This window comes from Podarcis filfolensis (assembly GCF_964270895.1).
Source record: "Podarcis filfolensis genome assembly, chromosome: 11".
In the NCBI taxonomy this organism is placed as follows: domain Eukaryota; kingdom Metazoa; phylum Chordata; class Lepidosauria; order Squamata; family Lacertidae; genus Podarcis; species Podarcis filfolensis.
Genome location: NC_139613.1, coordinates 60,836,760 through 60,862,315, shown reverse-complemented (window position 1 = coordinate 60,862,315; position 25,556 = coordinate 60,836,760). Strand labels below are relative to the sequence as shown.

Sequence of the window (25,556 nt, the reverse complement as noted above, 5' to 3'; positions counted from 1 at the left end):
CATGAGGGAAGATGGATTAGAAAACAACCGATCTTGTATACATGTGATCTTCAGTATATTCTCCCAGATCACCTTGCTTCTACATCCTGTGCTTGGGGCAGCTTAGACATAGTGAACCTGTAGCCCTCCAGATGCTGCTAGACTGCAACTCGCTAAACTACAATTCCCAGAGTTCTTATTTGTTAGCCATGGTGGCTGGGGATCATTGGCTAAAAAACAAGTGGATGTTGCAAGGTAAAGGACCACTGGACAGTTACTGTATTTTTCTGTGTATAACATGCCCCCTATTTTGGGAGACACACAATTTTTAAAATGGGGGGAGATTTCCCTGAGTTGTTCAGCTTTTTGAGGGGGGGTGCCCCAGGGTTGTTGAGCTTATTTTAGGGGGGATTGGCGAAAATAGCTCACCCACCTGACCTACGGTGCCACTCGCACGCTTCCCAAAACACACCTATCGTCTGTCCCCACGCCAGCAGAAGCTGCCATTCGCCCGTCCTAGTGCCGCAGCGACAGCCAATCAACATCAGCACTTGCCGCAGCCACCAATAACACACCAAATACCAGCTGACAATCTACGGCTCACAGGCAGCAACCAATCCCACATCCCTCCCATGCACTATCCGTGTATAAGATGACCCCCAATTTTTAACATAATTTTTAAATAAAAAAACCTTGTCTTATACACAGAAAAGTATGGTATGTCCAGTCAAATTCGACTATGCAGGATGGTGCTCATCTCTGCTTTCAGGCCAAGGGAGCTGGCATTTGTCCACAGACAGCCTTCCGGGTCAGGTGGCCAGCATGACTAACCCACGTCTGGCACAACAGGACACCATGATGAGTGCCAGAGTGCACAGAAACACCATTTACCTTCCTGCTGCAGCAGTACTTATCTACTTGAACTGGTATGCTTTTGAACTGCTAGGTTGGCAGAAGCTGGGACACAGCAACAGGAGCTCACCCCGTCACGTGGATTCAAACCGCTGATCTTGTGATTGGCAAGCACAAGAGGCTCGGTGGTTTAGACCACAGCGTCACCTGCGTTTCTATGTTGCAAGTGAGCTAATTCCTGCAAAAATAGATTTCAACTACAGATAATAGGAATGAGAAACCTGTGGTCCTCCCTATACTGTTGGACTCCTCAGTGCTCCTCAGCCCCAGCCCATGTGGCAAATGATCACTAATGATGCAAATCATAGTCTGTTGTCTGGAGGGCCAGAGTCTACTCATCTCTGACATATACAACCTTATAGCAGCCATGGCGTAGGGTACTTATACTATACTAATATGCTTCCACGACAGAGGGGCAAAGGGTATTTTTTTGTATAGACTTTATATATTACAGGTATGAAATGATTTGCTAATTCCTAGGTAGCAAAAACCAAACCCATCTTCATATTCTAAATAATGTTTGTACTAATACACCTTTAGCATCCACTGGCTCATATACAATAAATGTATGATCTCATGAACATTTGCTCCAATCAGTTTCTGTAAAGCTGTAAAGAATCACAACAAAAATGTTGAAACAATGAAACAGTCAAAAGATAGGCTTTATTTGTGTTGTCTTTGAGTTGTCTTCATGTACAATAATCAGCAGAATGTTTAAACAGTTAACAGTGGGTAAAGCTTAGACCCAACTTTAGATAAACCGAATTTTAAGAGAAGAGAAATAACACAAAGCAAACATTAGTAGCATTAACGTGGTTTAGATTTAAGTCAATGCAAATAGTTTCCATTTCAGATAATTCCTTGCATTGCCTGTAGAAACATTAGATTAACCTCTTTACCAAAGCAACACTTCCATAATTGTATTCGAAGCACACTTTCAATTGTGAGGGTCTCAAATATCCCTAAGTAACCAGACCAGTTTGAGGTAGTGCTCAGCCTGAAGTCACACATCATGTGCCCATTTTGCTCTCAGGCTATAGGATCCAACTCAACCACCTTCATTCCCCCAAAATCATGAACATCAAGAGTTGCCAAGCTTATAATGCACAGGAATGAAATGAATCTCCTAGTCTGTAGTTCATACTGCTTTTTAGCACCAATTCTAAAATAAAGATGACAAGCTTTTTCTGGCCACTACCCTTTCACTTGACAGTGAAAAGATGCAGTGATCATTTGCAAAAGTTATCCCAGTTGCCACTATCAGCCCTATACTGTATATATTTAAAAAGTATCAGTACAGAATGAGCATCAAGCCTTACTTGGAACTATGGAGTGTATGCTGGGTGACAGGGCTTGGCTTTAATGCCCATGCAGAGCTCTACTGTAAATACATTTTTAGAAGCCATACTTACCACTCTTGACCAAAAGCCCAACCCCAATCCCATCCCCTCCCCAATGCCTTGTGCAAAATGTGTTTTGAGTAGTCTAATTTGATTCTAACTAAGCATAAGCAAATTTGAACTTATTTCCAGTATTTTCAAAAGGTATATATTATGGTAGTCTATGTCTAGATTACTAGGTTGCATCAGTGTTTCCACAGCTAATATGTTGGGCATGACCCAAGTTTGTTAAATCATTAGGAATTAGTCCTGGCATGGCAAAGCACATCATACTTCTCTAAATATAAAAGGGGGGGAGAAGTATATTAATGCTTTTTCACACTAATAATTACTATCTGCTGGCCAACCACATCCAGAGGCTGCAGCCTGCCTCTTTACTAGCCGATAAAAATGGATCATTTTGCCCACAACACCCTCCAGGATGGACAGGAGAGGACAATGGCACATAGCCGCCACTGGTCAAGTCACTGTAAGGCAGCGCCAACCAGGGGGGTGGCTGGTTGTAGCATCAAGCTATACAGTGAGGTAAATTCTCCCACATTCTTCACAGCTACAATCAGAAATGTGGGATAGTGTGGACATAATAAAAGTTAGCTTCCTACACAACTATAAGTTATATATTAATAATACAACTGTAATCCTACCATGGATTTACAAGCTGCTTTACCCAAAGACAAATGTGGATTTCACATGTAGACTAACTAAGTTAAGTTACCAACCCCGGTTAGCTCTAACAGCTATTATATGGCCACCTATATCGCTGCCCTGATTTTACTTCATTAAAAAAAATAAAACAACCCCTAGAATAAATGTAAGTTTCTGTGATGGTGTACTTTGGAATTAAGTTGAGTTTTATTGGAGCAGCTTTTCATGTGAAAAACTATTAAGGTTTTGAATCATACAGGACAGACAAACAGAAAACAAAGAACACAGTCTTATATGTCTTGTACTAATATGAGGTGAAAGTCAACTGTTAAGCTTTCTCTCAGCAATTAATTGAGCCAATTGCCCCCTCATGTCAAAACAGGGCATCTGGATAAAAACAATTTGAGGAATGATGTTTGAGGGATGGATTTCTGACAAAGTGACCAGATAGAAGAAAATTTAGCAGAGCTTCTTTAGAACTACTGAATGTTTAAACAATACACAGGAGTGAAGCTGGAGTTTGATGACTAAATAGATTTCTGCTTTCAGTAAAGTATAACAACTAAACATTTTGATTTCACTAGTGCAGAGGAGTAAAGAGATACCTGTAAAGTTAAAAAGGTAAAGGTACCCCGACCGTTCGGTCCAGTCGCAGACAACTCTCGGGTTGCGTGCTGATCTTGCTCTATAGGCCATGGGAGCCAGCATACAGCTTCTGGGTCATGTGGCCAGCATAACTAAGCCGCTTCTGGAGAACCAGAGCAGCGCACGGAAACGCCGTTTACCTTCCCGCCGGAGCGGTACCTATTTATCTACTTGCACTTGGATGTGCTTTTGAACTGCTAGGTGGGCAGGAGCTGGGACTGAGCAACGGGAGCTTACCCTGTCGCGGGGATTTGAACCGCCGACCTTCTGATCAGCAAGCCCTAGGCTCTGTGGTTTAACCCACAGCGCCACCCGCGTACTCCCTTATCAAGCTACAAAAACTCAACTTTCACAGTATACAACAGCTCCAGTAAGTTCAGTGAAACACTTTCAAAGGCCAAACTAATATGAATGTATGCATATTTTGCAGTATTGTAAGCCAAAATTTACATAGGCACTTAACATTATGTCGAGTCAAACTACCTCAAAGAGTATGATGCTACGCTAGTGCATACATTTCTAATTTGTGGTCTCAACTTATTTAACAAACAGAATCATAATGGCATCTATAAAGTCTTAAGCACAGAGTGTGTGTTCTTTCAATTAGCAACAGCAGAAAGTTTTTAACTCAACTAGCACAACTCCAGGTCAGTTCATAGATGCTGTCTGCTTGCTTAGCCCCCCCCCCCACCTGCTGCAACTGACTCTCCTCCACATAGTCAAGGGACAACTTCAGTGCGATGCAGGTGGAACAGGGGGACTGCCTGCAGCAAGGACGGAGATCATGGCATAATTTGTTCTGTTTATTGGGCGGGGTGCAAAACGTGTTACTATATTGCATGATGTTTGTTTATATACAGTAGGACGGACCAATAGGATACACCTCTGAATCCAACCAGTAACTTCAGCATATTTGCTACGCACTGTGACAAGCCATAAATCATTTACCCTGTATGCTTAATATGTCCACTCCTTCATTTATGAAAACATTAAAGCTACTCTAAGCTTTAATTAAAAGCTAGCATGACTTCATTTAAGCAAAGTGTATACTGAGACAAGCTGACTCTCTCAAGTAGAAATGGATTATGAAAATAGCAAAGAGCTGGAGAAAGAGGTCAAGATAATGGAAGCAGCAGATTTTGGCAAGATGTTTTAGTCACATAGGGAATTGTGCTATGTCAGGAACTTTGCTGTTTATGCTTTGCAGGAAAAGCTCAGTATCAAATGTGTGGAATTTCTGTTATTTAAGTTAAACATATCAGAATCTAGGCATTCACAATACAGAATACATTTTCCCCAGACAATCACAAAAACGAGCTGAACAAGTAAACTATGTAAGGCTTTAAAATGAGAAGCACAGTGTGTATTTGAGTATTACTTTGTTTACAAATTAGGCTACATTTTAGGTCTATTTTATATTTTATTCAAGCAAAAAAATTTCAAGGGAAAGGCAACTTATTTTACTATGAGTTGTCAACATTCATTTCACTATATAGGAGTACATTAGTAGGTTTTTCATAATAATTGAAACAATTAGTCCTACACTTACAAACATTCAAATCAAATCTGAAATGACAACTGCAACTTTGCATGTTTGCCAGTACAAAAAAGTTAGAGAAATATTAGTTTATTATTATCCAAGTTCTGTTTCTTTACATGATGATTTTCAAAATGGCCACTTACAATGATATTCATATTTCATACCGATTTAAGAGAAACCACTGCATTTAGTTGCTTTAATATGTATCCTGTTAACAGGGGTAGTTCTAAAAATCACAATTTTGTGCCTTTGTTTTGCAGAGCAACACAAATGGCTAAATAAGCATTTTTGGCCATTAGTCACTTAGGAAAAGAGAAAAACATTGAGAACAAGACATGAAAGATAATAAAACACATGTTTTGACTTGCTCCCTATATAATAGGGCCTGTAAATTCCAGTGGTTGTTTTTCTTTTTTCCTATTCCTTCAAATATAATGCCTATTTATACTTTACAACTGCTTCAATTATACCTGTGCAACAGAGTAGATCACAGTACAGTTTGAGATGTTTTAAAAATATTGTATATAAACTTGTTTGATATGCTAAAGCATTTGGCAACACTTTTACAGCATTTGATTTTACATAATTAAAATTTTCCTTCCTTTCTATGGTTTTTGTACATCTTAAGAAAAACTTTCAAATTGACTTATGTATTAGTCTAAGAAAACTTGCAAAAAATAGATGAACTACACAAGCTTGTCCCCAACATCCACTGTTCCAGCTAATACTGGTATTAAAATCTTCATTAATTAGGTTTACAAATCATTACCTGTACACGCTTGAAGGCAACTGACCCAATTTGAAAACAAAACCATCAGGTTTTATGCTGTGGCTATAAAGATCTACAGTTCTGCTATGAAATTCAACAGCAAATAATATATAAAGCAATTTACAAATTCACCAGTTCCTGTGATACAAACTGTTTTAATCTTTCAAGGTACTGTCCATAAAGCTCAACATCATTGTGTCCTGCCCCTTCTACCCACAGTGGCTCAACGGGTCTTTGGCAGCGCTCAAATAATGCTAGGCCATGTGAAAAGTCAATCACTTCATCTTCAGTCCCATGGATTATTAACACCGGGGATGTAATTTTAGAGATCTTGTCAATGCTATAGGAACACAAAAAAACAAATCAGTATGCAAAGGTATACAACTTCACAAACAGCCATCCTTGGAACATTTGTTGATGCACACTGGGCAATATCCAGCTGGGCCTGCCTGTGAGGGGGGTGGGCTTTGGTGAGAAGACTGAGGCACCCCCTTCCAAGCCCCCTGGCAGCTGCCTGTATGCCTGCCAAATCTGATCCAGCATGTTGGTGGTCCCTCCAGAGCAGATGTGGGGAGTGCAGGGTCTTGAGAGGAAGGGTAAGCCCCTCCACCCTAGCGGATATTGGCTATCACCTGTTAGCTTTGAATTCTTTGTTTATCTGAAGTGTGCCTTATTTAACTGACACAATGCCAACAGAGAGACTGTTGAGGCATACTAGAAAGTATTAAGTATTCATATGGAAGTTACCAGTTTGACGACGGGGGGGGGGGGGGGGATTGTTTTAACCACAACATTTTAAACAGTCTCATTCACAGCAAAAATCAAAATCAAGCAGCTTTGAACTGATTAAGGCTTCTTTATTTTAAGCTTAGTGACTTCCCTACTCATTGTTTACGAAGTGCTTACTAGATGGTTCATCTAACTGTATGAAAATACTACAGCTTACTTTGGAAATGCATCAAAGCAGTAGGTCTTCTTGGTATCAGGAAAAGCTACACGCATTCCAGAGGTCAGAGGAGAATGAAGAATTACAGCAGCACTTTCATAACGAGCAGCAAGATCCACAGATGGCACCGTTCCTATACTTTGTCCATATATAATCACATTTTCAGGGCGGATTCCGTACCTGAAAAAGTAAGTAGCACGTTATTCCATGAGTAAAATTACTGAATATACAAATGTTCACTTCAGAAAACTCATACAAACTCCAAAGCATAAATCATTTTCCCTTCTTTCATCAAGTGTAACAAACTTGGCAGGAAATAACTTGATTTCTGCAAATACTGCAATTTGTGATAAAATTAATTGCTTTAAAAAATAGGGGTTTTTTAAAGGTGTAGGTAAAACATTATACTTCTGAGACCCAATAAATGCAGCAGATGCTGCTCCTTTTTAAAAATAGCCCGCACATACTGTATAAAAGTGGCATTCACTACTTGCATGGCAGAAGTGTCTGTATTTCTTTCTCAAATTCAGGAATAAAAACTATTTACAAACACGCATTTTCTAAACTAGTCTAAAAAGGGCAACCAAAACCATATCCAAGCCTTATTACCTATCTTGGAGGGTGTGCCAGAAGGGGAAGGTAATAAAAAGGCAGGCAAATACATTTCTATGAAGAAATATTACAAGTGGCTGTATCCAGGCTACAGAGAACCCCTTAAATACTTCCCAGTGTTGCTCCCCTTCAATGCCACACAGCAGGCTACTATTGAACTGAAGGAAGTCAAGCCATTCTGCTATGCCGCTGGAATCAACTGTGAGAAAGGAAGAAGGGGAAATGTACCAGAGCTGTTCTGGATCAGGCCAAAGGCCCATCTAGTCTGGCATCCTGTTCTTACACTGGACAATTAGATGCCTATGGGAAGCCTGCAGAGAACACAGGAGCGCAACAGCTCTTGACTTGTTATTGCCAGCAACTGGTACGTAGAGAGCTGCCTCTGACAGGGGAGGCAAAACATAGGATTAGGCAAATTTGTGGAAGTCTCTTTTAAAGCTGTCCACGTTAATGGACACTACCACATCTTGTGGGAGCAAATTCCACAGTGGACCTCCAGGCTTCTCTATCTGACTCTCAGGACTCCCTCTGGGTGACCCCCTTTACTGGCCTGCTTTGGGATCTCTGCAAGTGCTTCTGCCTAGCAAAAACCTTGACCTTCAACTGTGATAATGTGTGCACAGAAACCTGATTTTTGCTTGACTGAAATGTAGCCAACTGTAACAAGGTTAAGAGTCCACCCACTTTCGCCTCTGACTGCACCCACCATTGCCAGGACCCCTCTAGAAGGTTCCCCATGAACCTTCATGCTGCGGAAGGTCCTCCCTCTCTGAGCTTCACCAACCCCATTGGCAATGTGGCTGGAGGGAGCTGCAATCCAAAGCACCTGGAGGCAGGCACCAGGTTGAGGAAAGCCATCTTGTAGGGTCGTTAGGATTACAACTAGGGAGCCCATGTGAAACATTCTGAACACCTGAATTCACTATACAAGTGCTAACACTTACTGTTAGCGTGGTGTCTCTTGTGAAGTTGGACAAGAAACTAAGAGGGACTCAAACCTTCCAGTTACTCTCCAATTGCTCCTTTTAGACACAGAAAACATTTTTCCTTCATACTGCAACCAACTCAAACCCAATAGGCACTCATTGTATCAAACATGAAACAAAGCTAGAAAGCAGGATACACTGGTGGGATCGGCAGCAAAATATGGCAGTTTGGAGAGCTCTTGTTCACTGGCCATGCCAGCAGCCAGTCATCCCTTCTGCGTGGTACTTCATTCTCCTATCCACCCAGTTTTCTATTCCATCACCACCTGCAAACTAACTGTTCACTGGCCATAGAACACTAAGTTTTCAGGGCGGTAGAGCTGGGAGGTGGGAACGCAGCGCACTTGGAACAAAGCACTGGCTTGGGGAACAGGGCGCTGGCTGCCCCCCATTCAGGGTGGTAGAGCCGGGAGGCAGGCACGCAGCGCACTCGGAAGCAAGTGCCGGCACCAGCTGCTCCCCCTCCGCCCAGGGCGGTAGTGCCAGGAGGCGGGTGCACAGCACACTCAAAATCGAGCATCGGTGCCGGCTTGGGGAGAGGGGCGCTCAGCGCCAGCTACCCCCGTTCAGGGCGGTAGTGCTGGGAGGCGGGCCACACCCGCAAATAAGCCTTGAATTTTAAAGGTGGGGCTTATTTGCAGGTGGGGCTTATATTTGGGCCAGTACGGTACAATACTTAAAACCAATCATTAATAAAATACAGCAGCAAGGGTGTGTGTGGGTGTTTTACAGCATCAACTAATTTTCTCCAAAGGCAAGAAATTGTACTTTGGCAAACCCTGGGGTACCCCAAGGCTACCAATACCCCCTTGCATGAATGAGAGGTGCTGTTTTATGCAGCAGTACTCATGCCTGAACATACACAATATGGAGAGAATGATTATTACATAAAATTAAAATTAGAACACGGCAGTTGGTGCAGAGTACACACCAGTTAAATTACAGCAATATGATTTTGAATAGCTTGTGCTTAGGTCTTTGAAAGAGCGATACTAATTTAATGTCGACTGGCTAAAATGGCAGACTTCTATAATCAAGGGGCTCATGGCACTGCCTACAGTATATTGACAATACCATTTATTATAAAAGTTATGGGCAGCCAGACTGTAGATAATGAATCATTAAAAATGTTTAGGAAACAATTTTAGGATGAAGAGATTTTTTCCATTCTCTCTTCTATTTCCTAGCTCCATATTAGAAAGGAGGAAACAATAAAGAAAATGTTGGTGTTAGCCTCACAACCTATATGATTGCATATTGTGAATGTTCTTTGGTATAATTATTTTGGCAGGCATATAAATCTTAGGGTAAAAAGAAAAACGGCAGGTGAATAATGGTGGAGTTGGGGAGGCAGGCTTGTAACTTTGGAACCATACCCAAAGCTTTCAATATGCAGCTTTTAAGCTTAGGATCTTTGACTACCACAACACAGAATCCTCAGTAATGTTCTACTTTTGTAACAAACTTAATATACTTGCATACCACAACTATCACTTTCTCTGTTCAAATTTAAGTCTCACTTCCAAATTTGAATTTACCAATGATAGGAAACCCTCCCAAAAAATGCCTGTCTTGCCTCATTATCAAGTTGTTTTAATACCACCACTCAACTACCATATATGTGTTACTCATGACTATCAAAAACTAGCCCTTATTGCTATAAAATAAATCTCTTAAGGTGACACTCAGTGATGTTCATTCTCTTGTGCAAAGGAAATCTACTTGTGCAACCAGACGTTCAGCTTCTTCTCCCCCTCAAGCCCTCCCCAATCTGTTATGGGTGGTCCCACGGGGACAGGGAAAGGCAGACAGGAGAAGTCTCAATAGAGGAGCTGACACCCACTCACACGACACTGAATCACTCCCTAAATGTTTGGAGCCATATGAATTCAAAAGGTTTCTGAGAAAGACTCCCAGGAACTTGTAGGACAGGGAATGTTTTGCAGTATCTGTGCAACTACCAGATCCTTTCACTTAACATCCAGTTTTACCTACACACTTCTAGTCAATACGTGCATGACCAGTTCCTAGTAAGTATCAGAACACAAAAAAGCTGCACAAATCTTAGCAAAATATACAATTTGCACATTTTTTCTACACTATTTTATGCAGAAACCTATACAATAAAAATATAGTTCTATTTTTACTCATAAATCTCTATATATGCAAGTATTTAAAATGCAAATGTTCTACCAGGTGGAAAAAAGGTTAGAAGGTAGAGCAGAACCAAGCCTAAAAGCTTCTTCCTACTCTTAAATTTATTTTCAAGTAATTAAAATGTTAGATCACTGCAGAGGATAAATACCTGGCAGTAGAAAGGTCTTAAAAATTCACCTGTAGATAATGAATGCAGAAAGTAGTTAATCTCTGCACAATGCCTCAGAAATATCAACCAGTCTAAATGTATATTTCCTTTAAATGAAGGACAAACAACAGCCTCCTCATATTAAAGAAATCTTAACTATTTGATCAGAAAGCACCCTTAGTTGTTCAACTTTTAAACAATATCTAACTTCAGTAGACATTTGAGAGATTTGAGTTTCAGGTTTTCACAAATGTTGCCTGTTTCTTGCAGTGACAGTTGAAGAAGCAATTCACTACTTACTAGGGCCAATAGCAATTGGTCCAAGGTAAATAACATGTCCTAGTCTCCACAAACTCTATTTTGTCTTTCAAAAGTGCTGTTTCCAGCCTGGAACGTGTGACACACGCACAGCTTAACCCTTCCTGGTCAGAGAGGCTGTACACCCAGCTGCAGAGTGCTCACATCATGGAGAAACAAGTGTCTCCTCCATCCTTGAAGAGTGAGGAGCGACAGCCACAATTACAAGAAGAAAGTGGGGAGGAGATAAATTGGAATTTATCAGAAAATTAGTAGGTGTGCTTGTGTCTGATTGTATACACAGATGTATGTAAATGTAAGTGAATGGAAAGATGGCGGCGAACAGGAAACCTAAGATTTGCAAGACTTGCTTAAAGTCAGCTGGACTGAAAAGTTGCCTTTTAAGAATTCAGAGCCATTTGTTTAGAAAAGGACCCCCAGTGTTGGTAAACACAAATGAATGGCTATAGGTATGCAAGCCAGAAAGAAAGCTGGCTAGAATTCCAGTTCTTAATATGCAGACTCTACATATCTTCAGATTCTTTTCTGAAATAAGGAAGCATTCAAACACTCAATCTCCACTGGACTGAAATAGTTCAGTTTCAGAACAGAAATATATATTTTCTAAACAGATGAATCAGCAGTAAGAATTTGAGCAAGAAGACTCTCACTTGGCTCTCCTTCCTGATGTAAAATTACTAAATAACTAATCCATTTGCTATGGGCTCTGCCAATATAAACTGTTATTTTTCTTTGCTATTTAATGAATTAGTATTATTCTCTCTCTCTTCCTGATAGGTGAAAGGGCAAAATATGGGACAGACTACTGATGTACAAAGCTCACCTGATTAAATGGAAACATTTATCCAAATTAAACATAAATACATATGCATATACACATACAAATAATGCATTTCTATTTACCTTGTTCTAAGAGCTACCCAAGCAGCATCGATGTCAGCATATAAATTCTTCTCAGTTGGTTTTCCAGAACTTGCTCCATATCCAGAATAATCATATGAAAATATGTTGCAGTTAATCCGTGAACCAAGTCCTATGTAGAAGCTGCTCATTTGGCCCAGGTCAACAGCATTCCCGTGCGAGAAGAGCAAAGTATACTTGGCATTAGGGGAACAACGCACAAACATGCAGGCAATCCTGTTACCTTTGCTGGTTCTAGTCATAAAACATTCAATGGCATCTTTTTCTCTAGAGGAATATTGCCAGTCTGCTCGTTCAGAAAGATGTAGAGTCCAGCGACTCCCACTTTCATCACACATCAGTGTGTATGTAGGATCTGGGGGCAAAAATGCCAGTTTGGAAGCAATCTTTCCTGGACATGGTGGACAACAGAATAGGCAGCACAGTTCACTAAACGAAAGATTATTCATCTTCCAATCTGAAATAAGAGAGAAAAGTGTGAGCTTCTAGTAAGATTCCCATACATGCATGTTATCAAACACTAACAGACCAGGGATTCATTTGCCTGTCTACATTTGCAGAACAAAAAAACTTTTCACATCTAAGCTAAACATGCTAAGTTCCATCAAACCAAGAATTAGCCACCAAAACCAGCAAACATTACTAATTTAAGTCCATTTTTCAATGGGTCCATTGTGAAGTATGCTATCACCCAACTGATTCTCGTTTAAAGACTTGTCATTCTATTTTTCTTTTTCAATGTTAGGCAAATGTTAGGTTGTTATAGGTTAGCACTTGGTCAGTGCTTATATCTTTCTGAGAAGCCAGTAATATCAAACAAGGCTAGATACTTATTTAAGAAATGTATACACATTTCTTCAACTTAAAGTTTTATTGAAAGCTGTTTACAAAAATAAAAAGCCAACATACAAGTCTATACAGTCAGGTAAGAAAAGAAAGCATATAGAGTAACATCAGCGTATACGTTGGAAGGAATGTCAATGCCAGGATAATTTGTCCAGGAAGAGAATTTTACTATTAGTATACCACTGCAGAAATTACCCTCTTTCTGTTTTTATTAAGAAATAGGAGCATGTTAAATAAAGGACTTACCTACTATTAACAGTGCTTCCTATGAACTCTTAAGTTGGTAATTTTTAAAGCAGTTCAAATTCTAAGTGATATATTTTAGTTATTTCAAAAGCAATATTAGGATAAATAATTCAAGTTCGTCAATAGAATGGTTTTAGGCATCTGTTAAGCAGCTCTGTTTGTTGCATCCAAGTTAAGAAAAAATAGTCAGGTTGAAACCAATTAGGCAACTTCCTAACAGATCTTCTTTCTCTCTGAAGCAGGAAATGGGGAACCTGCGGCTTTCCAGATGTTGTACTCTAACTCCCATCATTACCAGACAGCATGGACATTGGTCAAGAGAGCGGTAATCAGACAACACCTGGAAGGCCACAGATTCCCTGTCCCTGCTCTAAAGATATTGCTGTTTCACAGTCCAGGTGGCTCTTCTGCATACAGTACAATTCGGCTTTTCCAAGAATTATTTTAACTGATGAACAGTCAAGAATGGAGCATAGTAAATCAAGTTTGGAGATGATAATGCATCTGGAAGGAACTATACACTTTTTCAAGTAAGAGTCTCAAAACACACACCAAAAAACACCTTATCTTGATAATTTGAAAACCAAATTAAAAAGCTCAAACTGAAATCCCATACAATATGTTATGCTATAGATGCAAAACGGGATAATTAACCTATTAAACCATTTTTAAAGGGGTGCCACCTGTCAACAAATGAGTGTGCTCAATGGCCACAAAAATAACAGAAGACACTCACTTTGGATTCATGACATGATCAAACCCCACAAACCTGATCTGGGGAAAGCTCAGAACGAGAAGTTTCTTTGTACTGATGCAAACTTTCTATCCAGCTCTTCAGCCTAAAAGGGCTTACAAGAACCACTAACAATACCAGCTTCTTCCAATGCCAGTGCTTGATTACTGTTTGAATCCACAAATCCTAGCAAGGAACATAAGAGCAGATGATGGAGTAAAAGGAATTACGGTGGGGAATAGAGAATACAAACTGAAAGCCTTTGCAGATGACCTTGTAATAACAGGGGAGGAACCTTTGGTAAGTGTACCAAAGGTATTAGAAAAGATTCAGGAGTTTCAACAAGTTGCTGGTTTTAAGCTTAATAAAATAAAAAACAATATTTTGGTGAAAAATATGACAGTATAATCTACTGTCCTCACCCATCGGCTGGGTGAGGACTGCAGGGCCTGCTCCCTTCCAGGGCCTTCTCCAACTGGCCCAGGGGGCGTGGCCCAGGCCCTTATTTGGAACAAACTTTTGGGGAAGTGTGGGAATTGTTCTGCCATTGCTTCCCTGTTCCAGGTGGTTAATGTGCTTTAAAATGTCCTCAAGCAGTCGGTGGCAATTTAAATTTTTATTTGTTTTTTCCCTTTTTTCCTTTGTTGGGGGTGGGTGGGTGGGATGGATATTTGGTTGGGGATTAATTTTAGTATAATTGTTCTGTTCCTTTTTTTGTTGTTGTTGTTTTATTGGTTCTGTATAAAACAAAAAAAATTTTTTTCTTCCAGTAGCACCTTAAAGACCAACTAAGTTAGTTCTTGGTATGAGCTTTCGTGTGCATGCACACTTCTTCAGATACAGATACATGTGTATCTGAAGAAGTGTGCATGCACACGAAAGCTCATACCAAGAACTAACTTAGTTGGTCTTTAAGGTGCTACTGGAAGAAATTTTTTTTTTTTGTTTTGACTATGGCAGACCAACACGGCTACCTATCTGTAACTGGTTCTGTATAGTTTGTGTTTTGTTTTAAGGGGCGGGATCAGGGCTGCCTGGGAGTGGGGCCCCGGCCAACACGATGGCTGGGACACGTTCCACAGGGGGAGAAGCACTGGGACATCCGATCTCGGTGATCATGGGCAGGAGGCGGAGTTATGCTAAGACCAGACTATGTCATTACCGAGGAGGCAGGTTTAGTCGTTGTTTGAAGACTATCCCTGCCTCCGGGTCTGGCCTTGACCGGATGGATACTGGAATCAACAGGGGAAACCCACATGACCGGAAGGTGTTGCTGTGTAATGCCAGGTCAAAGATGAATAAAACCACTGCCATCCACGACCTGATTGTGGATGGAGGATTTGACCTGGCATGTGTGACAGAGACCTGGTTGGAGGAAGCAGATGGGCCTGTCCTTGCCGCTGCTTGCCCACCAGGTTTCTCTTACGCACAGCAACCCAGGTCATGTGGGCGGGGAGGGGGGTTGCAGTGATTTTTAGGAAGTCACTAGCTTGCACCGGGCGTCCTACTGGGAAGATCCAGTTTTCTGAGTGCATGTTCTGGAAGTTTGGCAATAGGGGCAGTACAGGATTCCTTTTGGTGTACCGACCTCCCCGCAGCACCAAGGATTCCCTGTCCGAGCTGCTTCAGGTCGTGGCGGATTTTCTCCTGGAGACACCTAGTTTGGTTGTCCTAGGGGATTTTAACATCCATGCCGACACGACCTTACAAGGGGCTACTTGGGACTTCGTGGAAAGCATGGCCTCCATGGGGCTGTCCCTGAATAAGTTTGGCCCAACTCATAGTCATGGACATGCCTTAGACCTGGTGTTCACCTCTAGTGGCGTGGGTGATCTGACACTAAGTAAAAGTGAAACAAAAGAAGTGCCATGGTCAGATCACTTCCTGGTGCAACTGGACTTCTCCGCGACCCTTCCCCTCTGCAGGGAGGTGGGACCAATTTGGATGGTCCGCCCCCGCCACTTAATGGATCCAAATGGTTTCCGGAGAGTGGTAGGGGATGCTTTATCCCATGTTGATGGCCTTTCAGCTGATTCCCTGGTGGCCCGCTGGAATGTGGAGTTAACCAGAGCTATCGACTGTCTGGCTCCGAAGCGCCCTCTCCGATTGCATGGAGCCCGGACAGCCCCGTGGTTTTCTTCGGAGCTGAGGGCGATGAAACAATCGCTGAGACGGCTAGAGCGTCGGTGGCAGAAAACTCACTCTGAATCTGACCGGACACAGGTTAGAGCTCAACGTCGAGCCTACCAAGTGGCGATAGCGACGGCGAAGAAGACTTCCTTCGCCGCCTCTATTGCATCTGCAGAAAATAGCAGCAGGAGACTCTTTCAGGTGGTTCGCAATTTAACGGAACCACCTTTACCAGCGGGGCCTTGTAAAGACCCCAAGATCTCCTGCAACGATTTTGCAAAGTTTTTTGCAGATAAAATCACTCACATTCGGAAGGAGCTAGACACCACCATGGGAGCAGGGCTGGGGCGGGAGAGTGCTAGAGCTGTGTCTGGTCAAGTTGCATGGAATCAATTTCAATCCGTTACCCCCGAGGATGTGGACAGGCTGCTTGGACGAGTGCAACCAACCACCTGTCTCCTTGATCCTTGCCCATCCTGGCTAATACTGTAAAAGCAAGCCGGGAAGGGCTGGGCGATGGGCTCTGTGGGGTGGTGAATGCTTCCCTGTGTGAGGGAACATTCCCAGATCCGCTGAAAGAGGCGGTCATTAAACCGCTTCTTAAAAAACCATCTTTAGACCCGGCCAGTATGGCCAACTATCGCCCAATCTCAAATCTTCCATTCTTGGGCAAGGTGATTGAGCGCGTGGTTGCTGAACATCTCCAGGCACGCCTGGAGGATGCGGATCATTTGGATCCCTTTCAATCGGGATTCAGGCCTCATCATGGGACTGAAACTGCCTTGGTCGCGCTGGTTGATGATCTCCGGCGAGCTAGGGACAAAGGTGAGAGTTGTTTCCTAGTTCTGCTGGATCTCTCAGCGGCCTTTGATACAATCGACCATAACATCCTTCTGGACCGTCTAGAGGGGCTGGGAGCTGGGGGCACTGTTATACAGTGGTTTCGCTCCTTCCTCCTGGGCCGTGTTCAGAAAGTGGTGTGGGGGATGAGTGTTCAGACCCCTGGGCTCTCACTTGTGGGGTGCCTCAGGGTTCCGTCCTCTCCCCCATGCTTTTTAACATCTATATGAAGCCGCTGGGAGAGATCATCAGGGGGTTTGGACTGGGTGTCCATCAATATGCAGATGATACCCAGCTCTACCTCTCTTTCAAATCAGAACCAGTGAAGGCGGTGAAGGTCCTGTGTGAGTGTCTGAGGTGGCTAACGGATTGAGGTTGAATCCTGACAAGACAGAAGTACTCTTTTTGGGGGACAAGGGGCGGGCATGTGGGGGGTACTCCCTGGTCCTGAATGGGGCAACTGTGCCCCTGAAGGACCAGGTGCGCAGCCTGGGAGTCATTTTGGACTCACAGCTGTCCATGGAGGCACAGGTTAATTCTGTGTCCAGGGCAGCTGTCTACTAGCTCCATCTGGTACACAGGCTGAGACCCTACCTGCCCGCAGACTGTCTTACCAGAGTGGTGCATGCTCTAGTTATCTCCCGCTTGGACTACTGCAATGCGCTCTACGTGGGGCTACCTTTGAAGGTGACTCGGAAACTACAACTAATCCAGAATGCGGCAGCTAGACTGGTGACTGGGGGCGGCCGCCGAGACCACATAACACCGGTCTTGAAAGACCTACATTGGCTCCCAGTACATTTCCGAGCACAATTCAAAGTGCTGGTTTTGACCTTTAAAGCCCTAAACGGCCTCAGCCCAGTATACCTGAAGGAGCGTCTCCACCCCCATCGTTCTGCCCGGACGCTGAGGTCCAGCGCCGAGGGCCTTCTGGCGGTTCCCTCATTGCGAGAAGCAAAACTACAGGGAACCAGGCAGAGGGCCTTCTCGGTAGTGGCACCCGCCCTGTGGAACGCCCTCCCATCAGATGTCAAAGTGATAAATAACTACCTGACATTCAGAAGACATCTTAAGGCAGCCCTGTTCAGGGAAGTTTTTAATCTGTGATATTTTAGTGTATTTTTTGTTTCTATGGAAGCCACCCAGAGTGGGCGGGGTACAAATAATAAATTATTATTATTATTATTATTATTAAGAATTACTACAACAGATCACAGAATTAAGTGTAAAAAAGAAGGTCAAATACCTAGGGGTGTGATTAACCACAAAAAATATAAATATCTTTAAGGACAATTACATGCCTACATGGAAATAAATAAATAAATAATAGAGCTGTAGGGAAGGATGAATTTATCATTCTGGGGAAGGATATCAGTTATAAAAATGAATGTGCTACCAAGAATGTTATTTCTGTTTCAATCAATACCTGTGATCAGTAGGGCTGGCCACTTTAAAGAATGGCAAAAAATGATATCTAAATTTATCTGGCATGAGAAAAAACCAAGGATTAAATATAAGTTGTTGATAGACTCTAAAGAAAGAGGTGGCTTCTCCCTGCCAGGCTTGAAGTTATATTATGAAGCGTCCTGCCTATGCTGGCTTTGGGATTGGATAGTGTTAAAAATACAGATATATTAGACATGTTAGGTCATGATAACAGGTATGGGTGGCACACATATTGATGGTATGGAAAAACAAGAGTGCATAAGGGATTCCTGAACGTGATAAGAAAATCAATCTACGAGGTATGGTAAAGGTATTAAAATCTATTAGAGTGGAGGACACCATGGTGGCTCTCCCCATTAGAAACAATATCGGTTAAAAAATAAATATGAGAGGTGGTTAGGCAACTTACAAAGAATTGCTAATAGAAGTGGAAGACCAATTAAAATTGGAATTTTTTGAAGACATTAGAAAGTTATTAACATATTGGTTACAATATCATCAATTAAATGATGTTTTCAAATTACAGTGGTAACTCGGGTTAAGTACTTAATTCGTTTCAGAGGTCCGTGCTTAACCTGAAACAGTTCTTAACCTGAGGTACCACTTTAGCTAATGGGGCCTCCTGCTGCCGCCGCATGATTTCTGTTCTCATCCTGAAGCAAAGTTCTTAACCTGAGGTACTATTTCTGGGTTAGCGGAGTCTGTAACCTGAAGCATATGTAACCCGAGGTACCACTGTAGATAAAAAAAGGGTTTTGACAGAGATGTCAAGGTTTGAAAGGGATCTGTTGGAAAATAATGTGAAATTATTTTCAAAAATGTATAAATTACTTTTGGAATGGTTTAGTAAAGATGAAGAAGTTAAATCGGTGATGATACATTGGGCAAGAGATTTTGGTTATAATCTACAACTTTCATCATGGGAAAAGTTATGGAAAGAGGATTGAAGTTTACAGCTTGCTGTTCGTTGAAAGAAAACTATATGAAAATGCTGTACTGTTGGTATCTGACTCCGATTAAAATTGCAAAAATGTATAGAACCAGCTCAAATTTGTGCTGGAAATGTAAAAGGAAAGAAGGTACCTTTTATCATATGTGGTGGTCCTGTGGAATGGTAAAGGTGTTCTGGGAAATGATATATAATGAGTAAAAGAAAATGTTTAAGAAAACTTTTGTTAAAAAAACAGAGGCTTTTTTGATAGGTATAATAGATGAGGAACTACCAAAACAAAATAAAAGACCATTCATGTATGCAACAACGGCAGCAAGGATGCTTCTAGCCCAGAGATTGAAAGAAGGAGAAGTACCGACCAGAGAAGAGTGGCAGGCCAAGCTGATGGAATACGCAGAAATAGCGAGACTGACGGGGAAATCAGAAACAAGGAAGACCAAGTATTCTTAAAAGACTGGAATAATTTTTAAATATATTTAAAAGACCACTTTAGACAGTTGAAATCATTGGCAGGAATACAATGACACTTGTAAAGTGAAATGAACTTTGGTTACTATGATTATGTAATAGATGGATAACGGTAAAAGACGCAGGAAAAAAAGAATAAACCTTTTGAAATGGAATCCATGGAGGGAGGGAAGGAGGTCTGCAGGTTCGAAAGAACCTTTTTTATTTTCATGTTTTGGAATGGTTACGGTTATTGTGTATAACTTTACGTAAAACTAATAAAAATGTATTTTTTTAAAAAAAAAAGAATCCACAAATCCTCACTGATGGGAAGGTACCAGGCACAGTGTTCGAAATTCTCCAGGCACCAGGTGCGTTTCACGACTGCCACGGGTCCAACCGTGACCAAGTGAAGATGTCTTGTTGTCACATTTGGCAACTGACATCTCCACTATCTGGCTGGCGCACGGCAATGTTTACCAGATGGAGGGGGGTGCCATTCCTGATAGGATGACCCTCCCGACTGGAGACAGGCAGGGTCTTCAGCTTGCCATGTCCTTTCCAGAGGGTAGGAGCCCTCCCATTTCTCCAGACTGACCCTGCCTGCTGCAAGGGATGGTTGCATCTTTGTGTCTCTCTCTGTGTGTGGAAAGAAACACTTGTTTTTTGTGGATTTTCCCTTGTCTAGTCCTCTCCTTCATCCTGTTTGCTAGATCATCATTCTGAATGAGTTTTTTCACTGTGTTTTCCTGTTAGCTGTTCCCTCCCAGCTTCTTCATTTCTATTTCATTCTCGTCATGTTCCCCACCCGCTTGCTCTGTTGTCTGCCATTTTGTTTCAGCAACTCAGCATTTCTTCAGGAGACCCCAAAAGCTCCTAGATATGCGATTGCTGTTGCTCTAGTGCTTTCCCACTCTCTGCACTTTCGGTCTCAGCACCAACTGGGAGATTTGAGCTGTGACTGCTGTGTCCTAAGTCGCATTCCTGCCCTTCAACTGCATCTGCATGCAGGACGATTTCGCCTCCGCAGGGCAGCCTTGCTCCTCGCAATGTTGCTGCAGAGGAGGAGACTGCAGGCACACAGCCTTGGGTGATTCTCCAAGATTCTCACCAGAACAGGTGGCAGTGAGTAGGGGGAACCACCTCTCTGGTTCTGAGGCCTTCCTCAGTTCAAAAAATTTCAGAAGACTGCTTTCGTGGATGAAAGGCTTTTTCTCCTCAGAGATTAATGATTCCCTCGGAGGAACCAACCATAGAGAGTTCGCTGCTGAAGTTTTTCTTGCCTACCCCAAGGCGGAATGGAGAGCGCCAGATAGAGCTTAGGCTCCTTGCAAACAGGGAAAGAAATATTACAAGTTTCCAGATAGGTTTATGTGTCACCACAAAGGTCCAGTGATGGATCCTCAGCCAATTCCACCTTTCCACATCTCTGAAAGACACTGTTCCAAGTGGATAGTGTACTCCGCAATTCAGACCTGCATAAAGTTCACATCCAGGCATCTATACATTATATACTAATCCTACTTGCTCATTAAAAATGGTTTGAGGTGTCTCTTAAAGGGTTTCTGCAATTCACAGCATCATCTCTACAGAGCAGGCATGTCCAAAGTCCGTTTCGGGGGCCCTAATCCGGCCCACTGGTCGGTTTAATCCGGCCCCTGTGGCAGTTTATTTCCTGGGCTAAAATCCTAAAAAACACACATTTCAATCCTAAAAAAGGGTTAACAACTTTGGGCGGCCCTTTGGGCCCTTCACTTCATCAAATCTGGCTCTCTTTGAAAAACGTTTGGACACCACTGCTAGAGAAACTTCACCCCGTGCCTTCAAATCTGGCAGATGGCCAGAGAAAGGGCTTGACAGTAACTGCACCTTCACTTTGGAATGTGTTCCCCCCAGGTTGCTTGCCTGGTGCCTAGCCTGATTCTCCCAGGCATTAGAGCATGGGTAGGCAGACTAAGGCCCGGGGGCCGGATCCAGCCCATTCGCCTTCTAAATCCGGCCCGCGGACGGCCTGGGAATCAGTGTGCTTTTACATGAGTAGAATGTGTGATTTTATTTAAAATGCATCTCTGGGTTATTTGTGGGGCATAGGAATTCGTTCACCCCCCCCCCAATATAGTCCAGCCCCCCACAAGGTCTGAGGGACAGTGGTATTTTTTACTGATCCTGTTTTCATTGTAGGTTTTGTAAGATTGCTTGGTTCTCCATTTGTAATTTGTTCTGATTAGAAGTCATAGCAAAAGTTCTGAAGGTGCACACAATCTCTCAGAATAGGAATTCTTATGACGGAATTATCTGGCAGACTACAGGAAGCAATTTATACGGGCTACATTCAAAGAAACTGATACACTTACTCAGAAGTCTTTCTAGGAATTATTTGGCCAAGTGTTAAGCAATAGCATACTATACATCAGCTAATATATATTATAACATATATATGTTATGGAAAATACAGAGAAATAAAGTGATGGGGATAGCATAGAACAGTGGTTCTCAAAGTGGCACATGGGTGTGGCAAGAGAGGATGGCAAGTGTGGTGGAAAGATTCAAGGACAATCAAATAAACATTTAAACATTTTAGTGCAGTATACAGTAGTATAAAAAAATAATTTGCGGAATACGGATAGGTATATTCAGTGCTTTTTCCCCTGGGGTACTCAAGGGTACGCAGTACTGGTACCCTTCCTCCCCAAAATGTTAAAAGTGTGGTACTTACTGTAATAACTTCATGGTGAGTACTGGCACCCTTTTCCCCTAAAAAATGAAGCACTGGGTATCTTTTCAAAACGAGAGCAAGAGCATCAGCTGATACTGAGGACAATCCTAGTTGTGATCCAGAAACACCGGTCGAACACAGTTATGGAGAATAGCATTGGCTATTTTTCTACAGTTCACCACAACATACTGTTGTGAACAGGGATTTTAAACTGACAAATATGAAAGATCAGAGAAGGAGATGAGCGTGAGTTTGTCTCAAATGAGACTTAATGTATATGAGATTACCCACTCTCTTTGTGTTTGAATACATACTTAAGGTACGTAAGAGGTTCATTTATAATTATATTTGGGAAATGATTCTTGTTCTTATGTAACTGTATTGTTTTATACTTTCTGGATGTCTCATGATCATATTAAAAAGTAGTTGTGTTCTATATTATAAATCACCCCAACCATTCTATCCAAGAGCAGAGAAAAGCTGTTGTGTTCTGCCATTCATTTTAGAAGCCAGCACGGCAGCAGCAAAGGACAGCCCATAAATAGTGAAATTTTATCCTGCCTAATGTCATTTAAGTTCAGAGATGTTATCTCTATTTGATCTGTTCAGCAGAAGTTAATGGGAAACTCAAAAGTGGTGACAAAGCCATATTTTATGTAATGTTTCCATGCATCTTTGTTAAACTTCAGTTTCATTAGGAGCTGATGAAGTCAAGTCTTAACAAGGCCAATTTCAAAATGTTTCTTCTGCCTAGCACCATTTGCAGAATAAACATGAACATAATCTGTAATATTACTTTTAAAGAGTATTCTTCAATAAGAATAATACACCAGAATCTGCCATATTGAGATTTCCATACGGTTTAATAAAGCGGCTAGCACATTATTTCCTTCTACCCACTGCACTATTTCCTTTTAGCTAGGTTTCTTAAGCCCTACAATCAATCAATTATCAATATACAACATTAGGAACACAGGTTATAGCTACCAACAGTAGTTGTTTGGGACAAACTCAACAAAAGATTTAGGGCAGCTCTGATTTAGAAGTCAAATAAAAGAAGAGTCCTACTTTGAAAAAGCAAATGTAGTCTGGGGTAAAGTATTATAAAAGGTGCGTAAAAGTAAGAATGTCTGGATGAGAATATCTTAAACCATAGACATGCGCTGAACTATACCCTGCTCCCCTAATCCCACAGGGCCAACTGTGGAAAGGGAGTGAGAAAGGCAGGCAAGATATTGTAAGGGCATGGTCCAGGTGGATTGGGCCCCAGACTCCCCATTCCCAGCCAACTTATAGCAACTACCCTACGGGAAGAAATATCAGATACTTGCTCCTGCATTTCCGAGCACATGATTTTTTTGTGTATCTGTTGGGTTTTATAAATGTAAGCTACTTTGACAATTCCTGTCAAAAAGAATGAAATAGAACTATTAAATAAATAAACAGTGGAGTGGGAACTATGGTGTACAATTTAGCTTACTAGATTGACAAGCAGTGGATGGACCAAATTTAAGGGAAAATAAATAAATAAATAAATAAATAATTTTATTTGTATCCCACCCATTTGACTGGGTTGCCCCAGCCACTCTAGATGGCTTCCAACATAGATAAAAACATAATAAAACATTAAATGTTAAAAAACATCCCTATACAGGGCTGCCTTCAGATTTCTTCTAAAGGCTTTATAGTTACTAATCTTGTTGACCATCTGATGGGAAGGCGTTCCACAGGGCGGGCGCCACTATAAGACCCTCTGCCTGGTTCTCTGTAGCTTCACTTCTCTCTGTGAGGGAACTGTCAGAAGGCCCTTGGTGCTGGACCTCAGTATCTGGGCTGAACGATACATACAGGGCCAAGGCCATTTAGGGCTTTAAAAGTCAGCACCAACACTTTGAATTGTGCTCGGAAACGTACAGGGAGCCAAAGTAGGTATTTCAGGACTGGTGTTATATGGTCTCGGCGGCCACTCCCAGTCCCCAGTCTAGCTGCCACATACTAGATTAGTTGTAGTTTCTGTGTCACCTTCAAAGGTAGCCCTGCGTAGAGCGCATTGCAGTAGTCCAGTTAGCATTATATGAATGTTTGATTTTCTGAAACCCACAACTGGAAAAAGTTATCTCTCCCCGCCCCCAAATGGCAAGTACAGAGGTACCTCAGGTTACATACCCTTCAGGTTACAGACTCTGCTAACCCAGAAATAGAACCTCAGGTTAAGAACTTTGCTTCAGGATGGGAACAGAATTCGTGCTCCGGCGGCGGCGGCAGCAGCATTTAGCCCCATTAGCTAAAGTGGTGCTTCAGGTTAAGGACAGTTTCAGGTTAAGAACGGACCTCCGGAACGAATTAAGTACTTAACCCGAGGTACCACTGTATATTGCAACTGGGAACTAACACACATGCTTCCTGTAGAAATTAACAGCAAGTAATATTAAGAAACATTTTCCTGATTTCTGTCACAAGAAGTCTAGCTCAAAGTCCTAAAGAACACCTGATCTGTTTCAAGTAAGCAAAGTTTTTCTCCCCAAGGAAAGAATGAAGTTACCAAGAAAAATCAATGAAACAGAATGATACTGCAACTAATCCCAACTCGACATTTTCACATGCCAAAGAACTACACTATAGCACTTTCTGTTTAAAAAAAGCAAAAAAAAAAGCACACAATCTGCCCATTCATAACAGCTGAAATCCTACATTGTGTGCATCCCAGACTGGCACCTCTTTGCACCATCACAAGACTTGGGGACTCTCACAGCCTCAGCAGCAAAAGATGCTTGTTTGCTAGTCTGCCATCATTCAAATTCCGCTCCAGGCTGCCGAGTCTTGAGACCCCTCCGGGCAGAGAAGGGACCTGGAGCGGAGAGCGGGCAGGAAGGCGCGCTCCGAGCAGCAATGGAGGCCGCCCCGAGGGGGAAGCCGAGACCGGCCGCCTGGCGGGCTAACGAGGCCCCGGCCCGCTTCTGCCTCTCCCGGGTTCGACGCCCCCCCCCGGGAGAGCGCGGGCGCCGCTCCTTGTGGGCTCCGGGTCTCTCCGAGGGGGGGCGCGAGGGGGCGGCGGGGGTCTCGGCTGCGCGCGCACCTCCCCCCCCGCCAGGCCCGAGACCCCCCCGCCTCTCACCTGGCAGCTCCGCCTCAGGGCCTCTCCGGCGGGGCGCCGCGCTCGCTCCCTCAGGGCAGCCCAGGGAGCCGCCCGGCGTCGGGATGAGGAGGGCCGTCGGCCGGGCT

At 42.6% G+C, this 25,556-nt stretch overlaps 1 protein-coding gene across 1 annotated transcript; it reads right to left on the bottom strand.

Moving 5' to 3' along the window:
• Positions 1–1,538: 1,538 nt before the first annotated feature.
• On the bottom strand, positions 1,539–25,556 carry ABHD17B (abhydrolase domain containing 17B, depalmitoylase). The gene is made up of 4 exons (XM_083577205.1): positions 25,450–25,556; positions 11,961–12,435; positions 6,837–7,016; positions 1,539–6,230 (listed from the first exon to the last, which is right to left on the bottom strand). The coding sequence occupies exons 2-4, from the start codon at positions 12,425–12,427 to the stop codon at positions 6,011–6,013; spliced, it is 867 nt and encodes a 288-aa protein (XP_083433331.1). The 5' UTR covers positions 12,428–12,435; positions 25,450–25,556; the 3' UTR covers positions 1,539–6,010.

Excerpts from the sequence above, each read along its gene's own strand:
- ABHD17B (XM_083577205.1), bottom strand. The coding sequence starts at position 12,427 with ATGAATAATCTTTCGTTTAGTGAACTGTGCTGCCTATTCTGTTGTCCA. Across the intron at positions 7,017-11,960 it reads TGGGTAGCTCTTAGAACAAG|GTACGGAATCCGCCCTGAAA; the intron begins GTAAATAGAAAT and ends TTACTTTTTCAG. Across the intron at positions 6,231-6,836 it reads TGCTTTGATGCATTTCCAAA|CATTGACAAGATCTCTAAAA; the intron begins GTAAGCTGTAGT and ends GTGTTCCTATAG.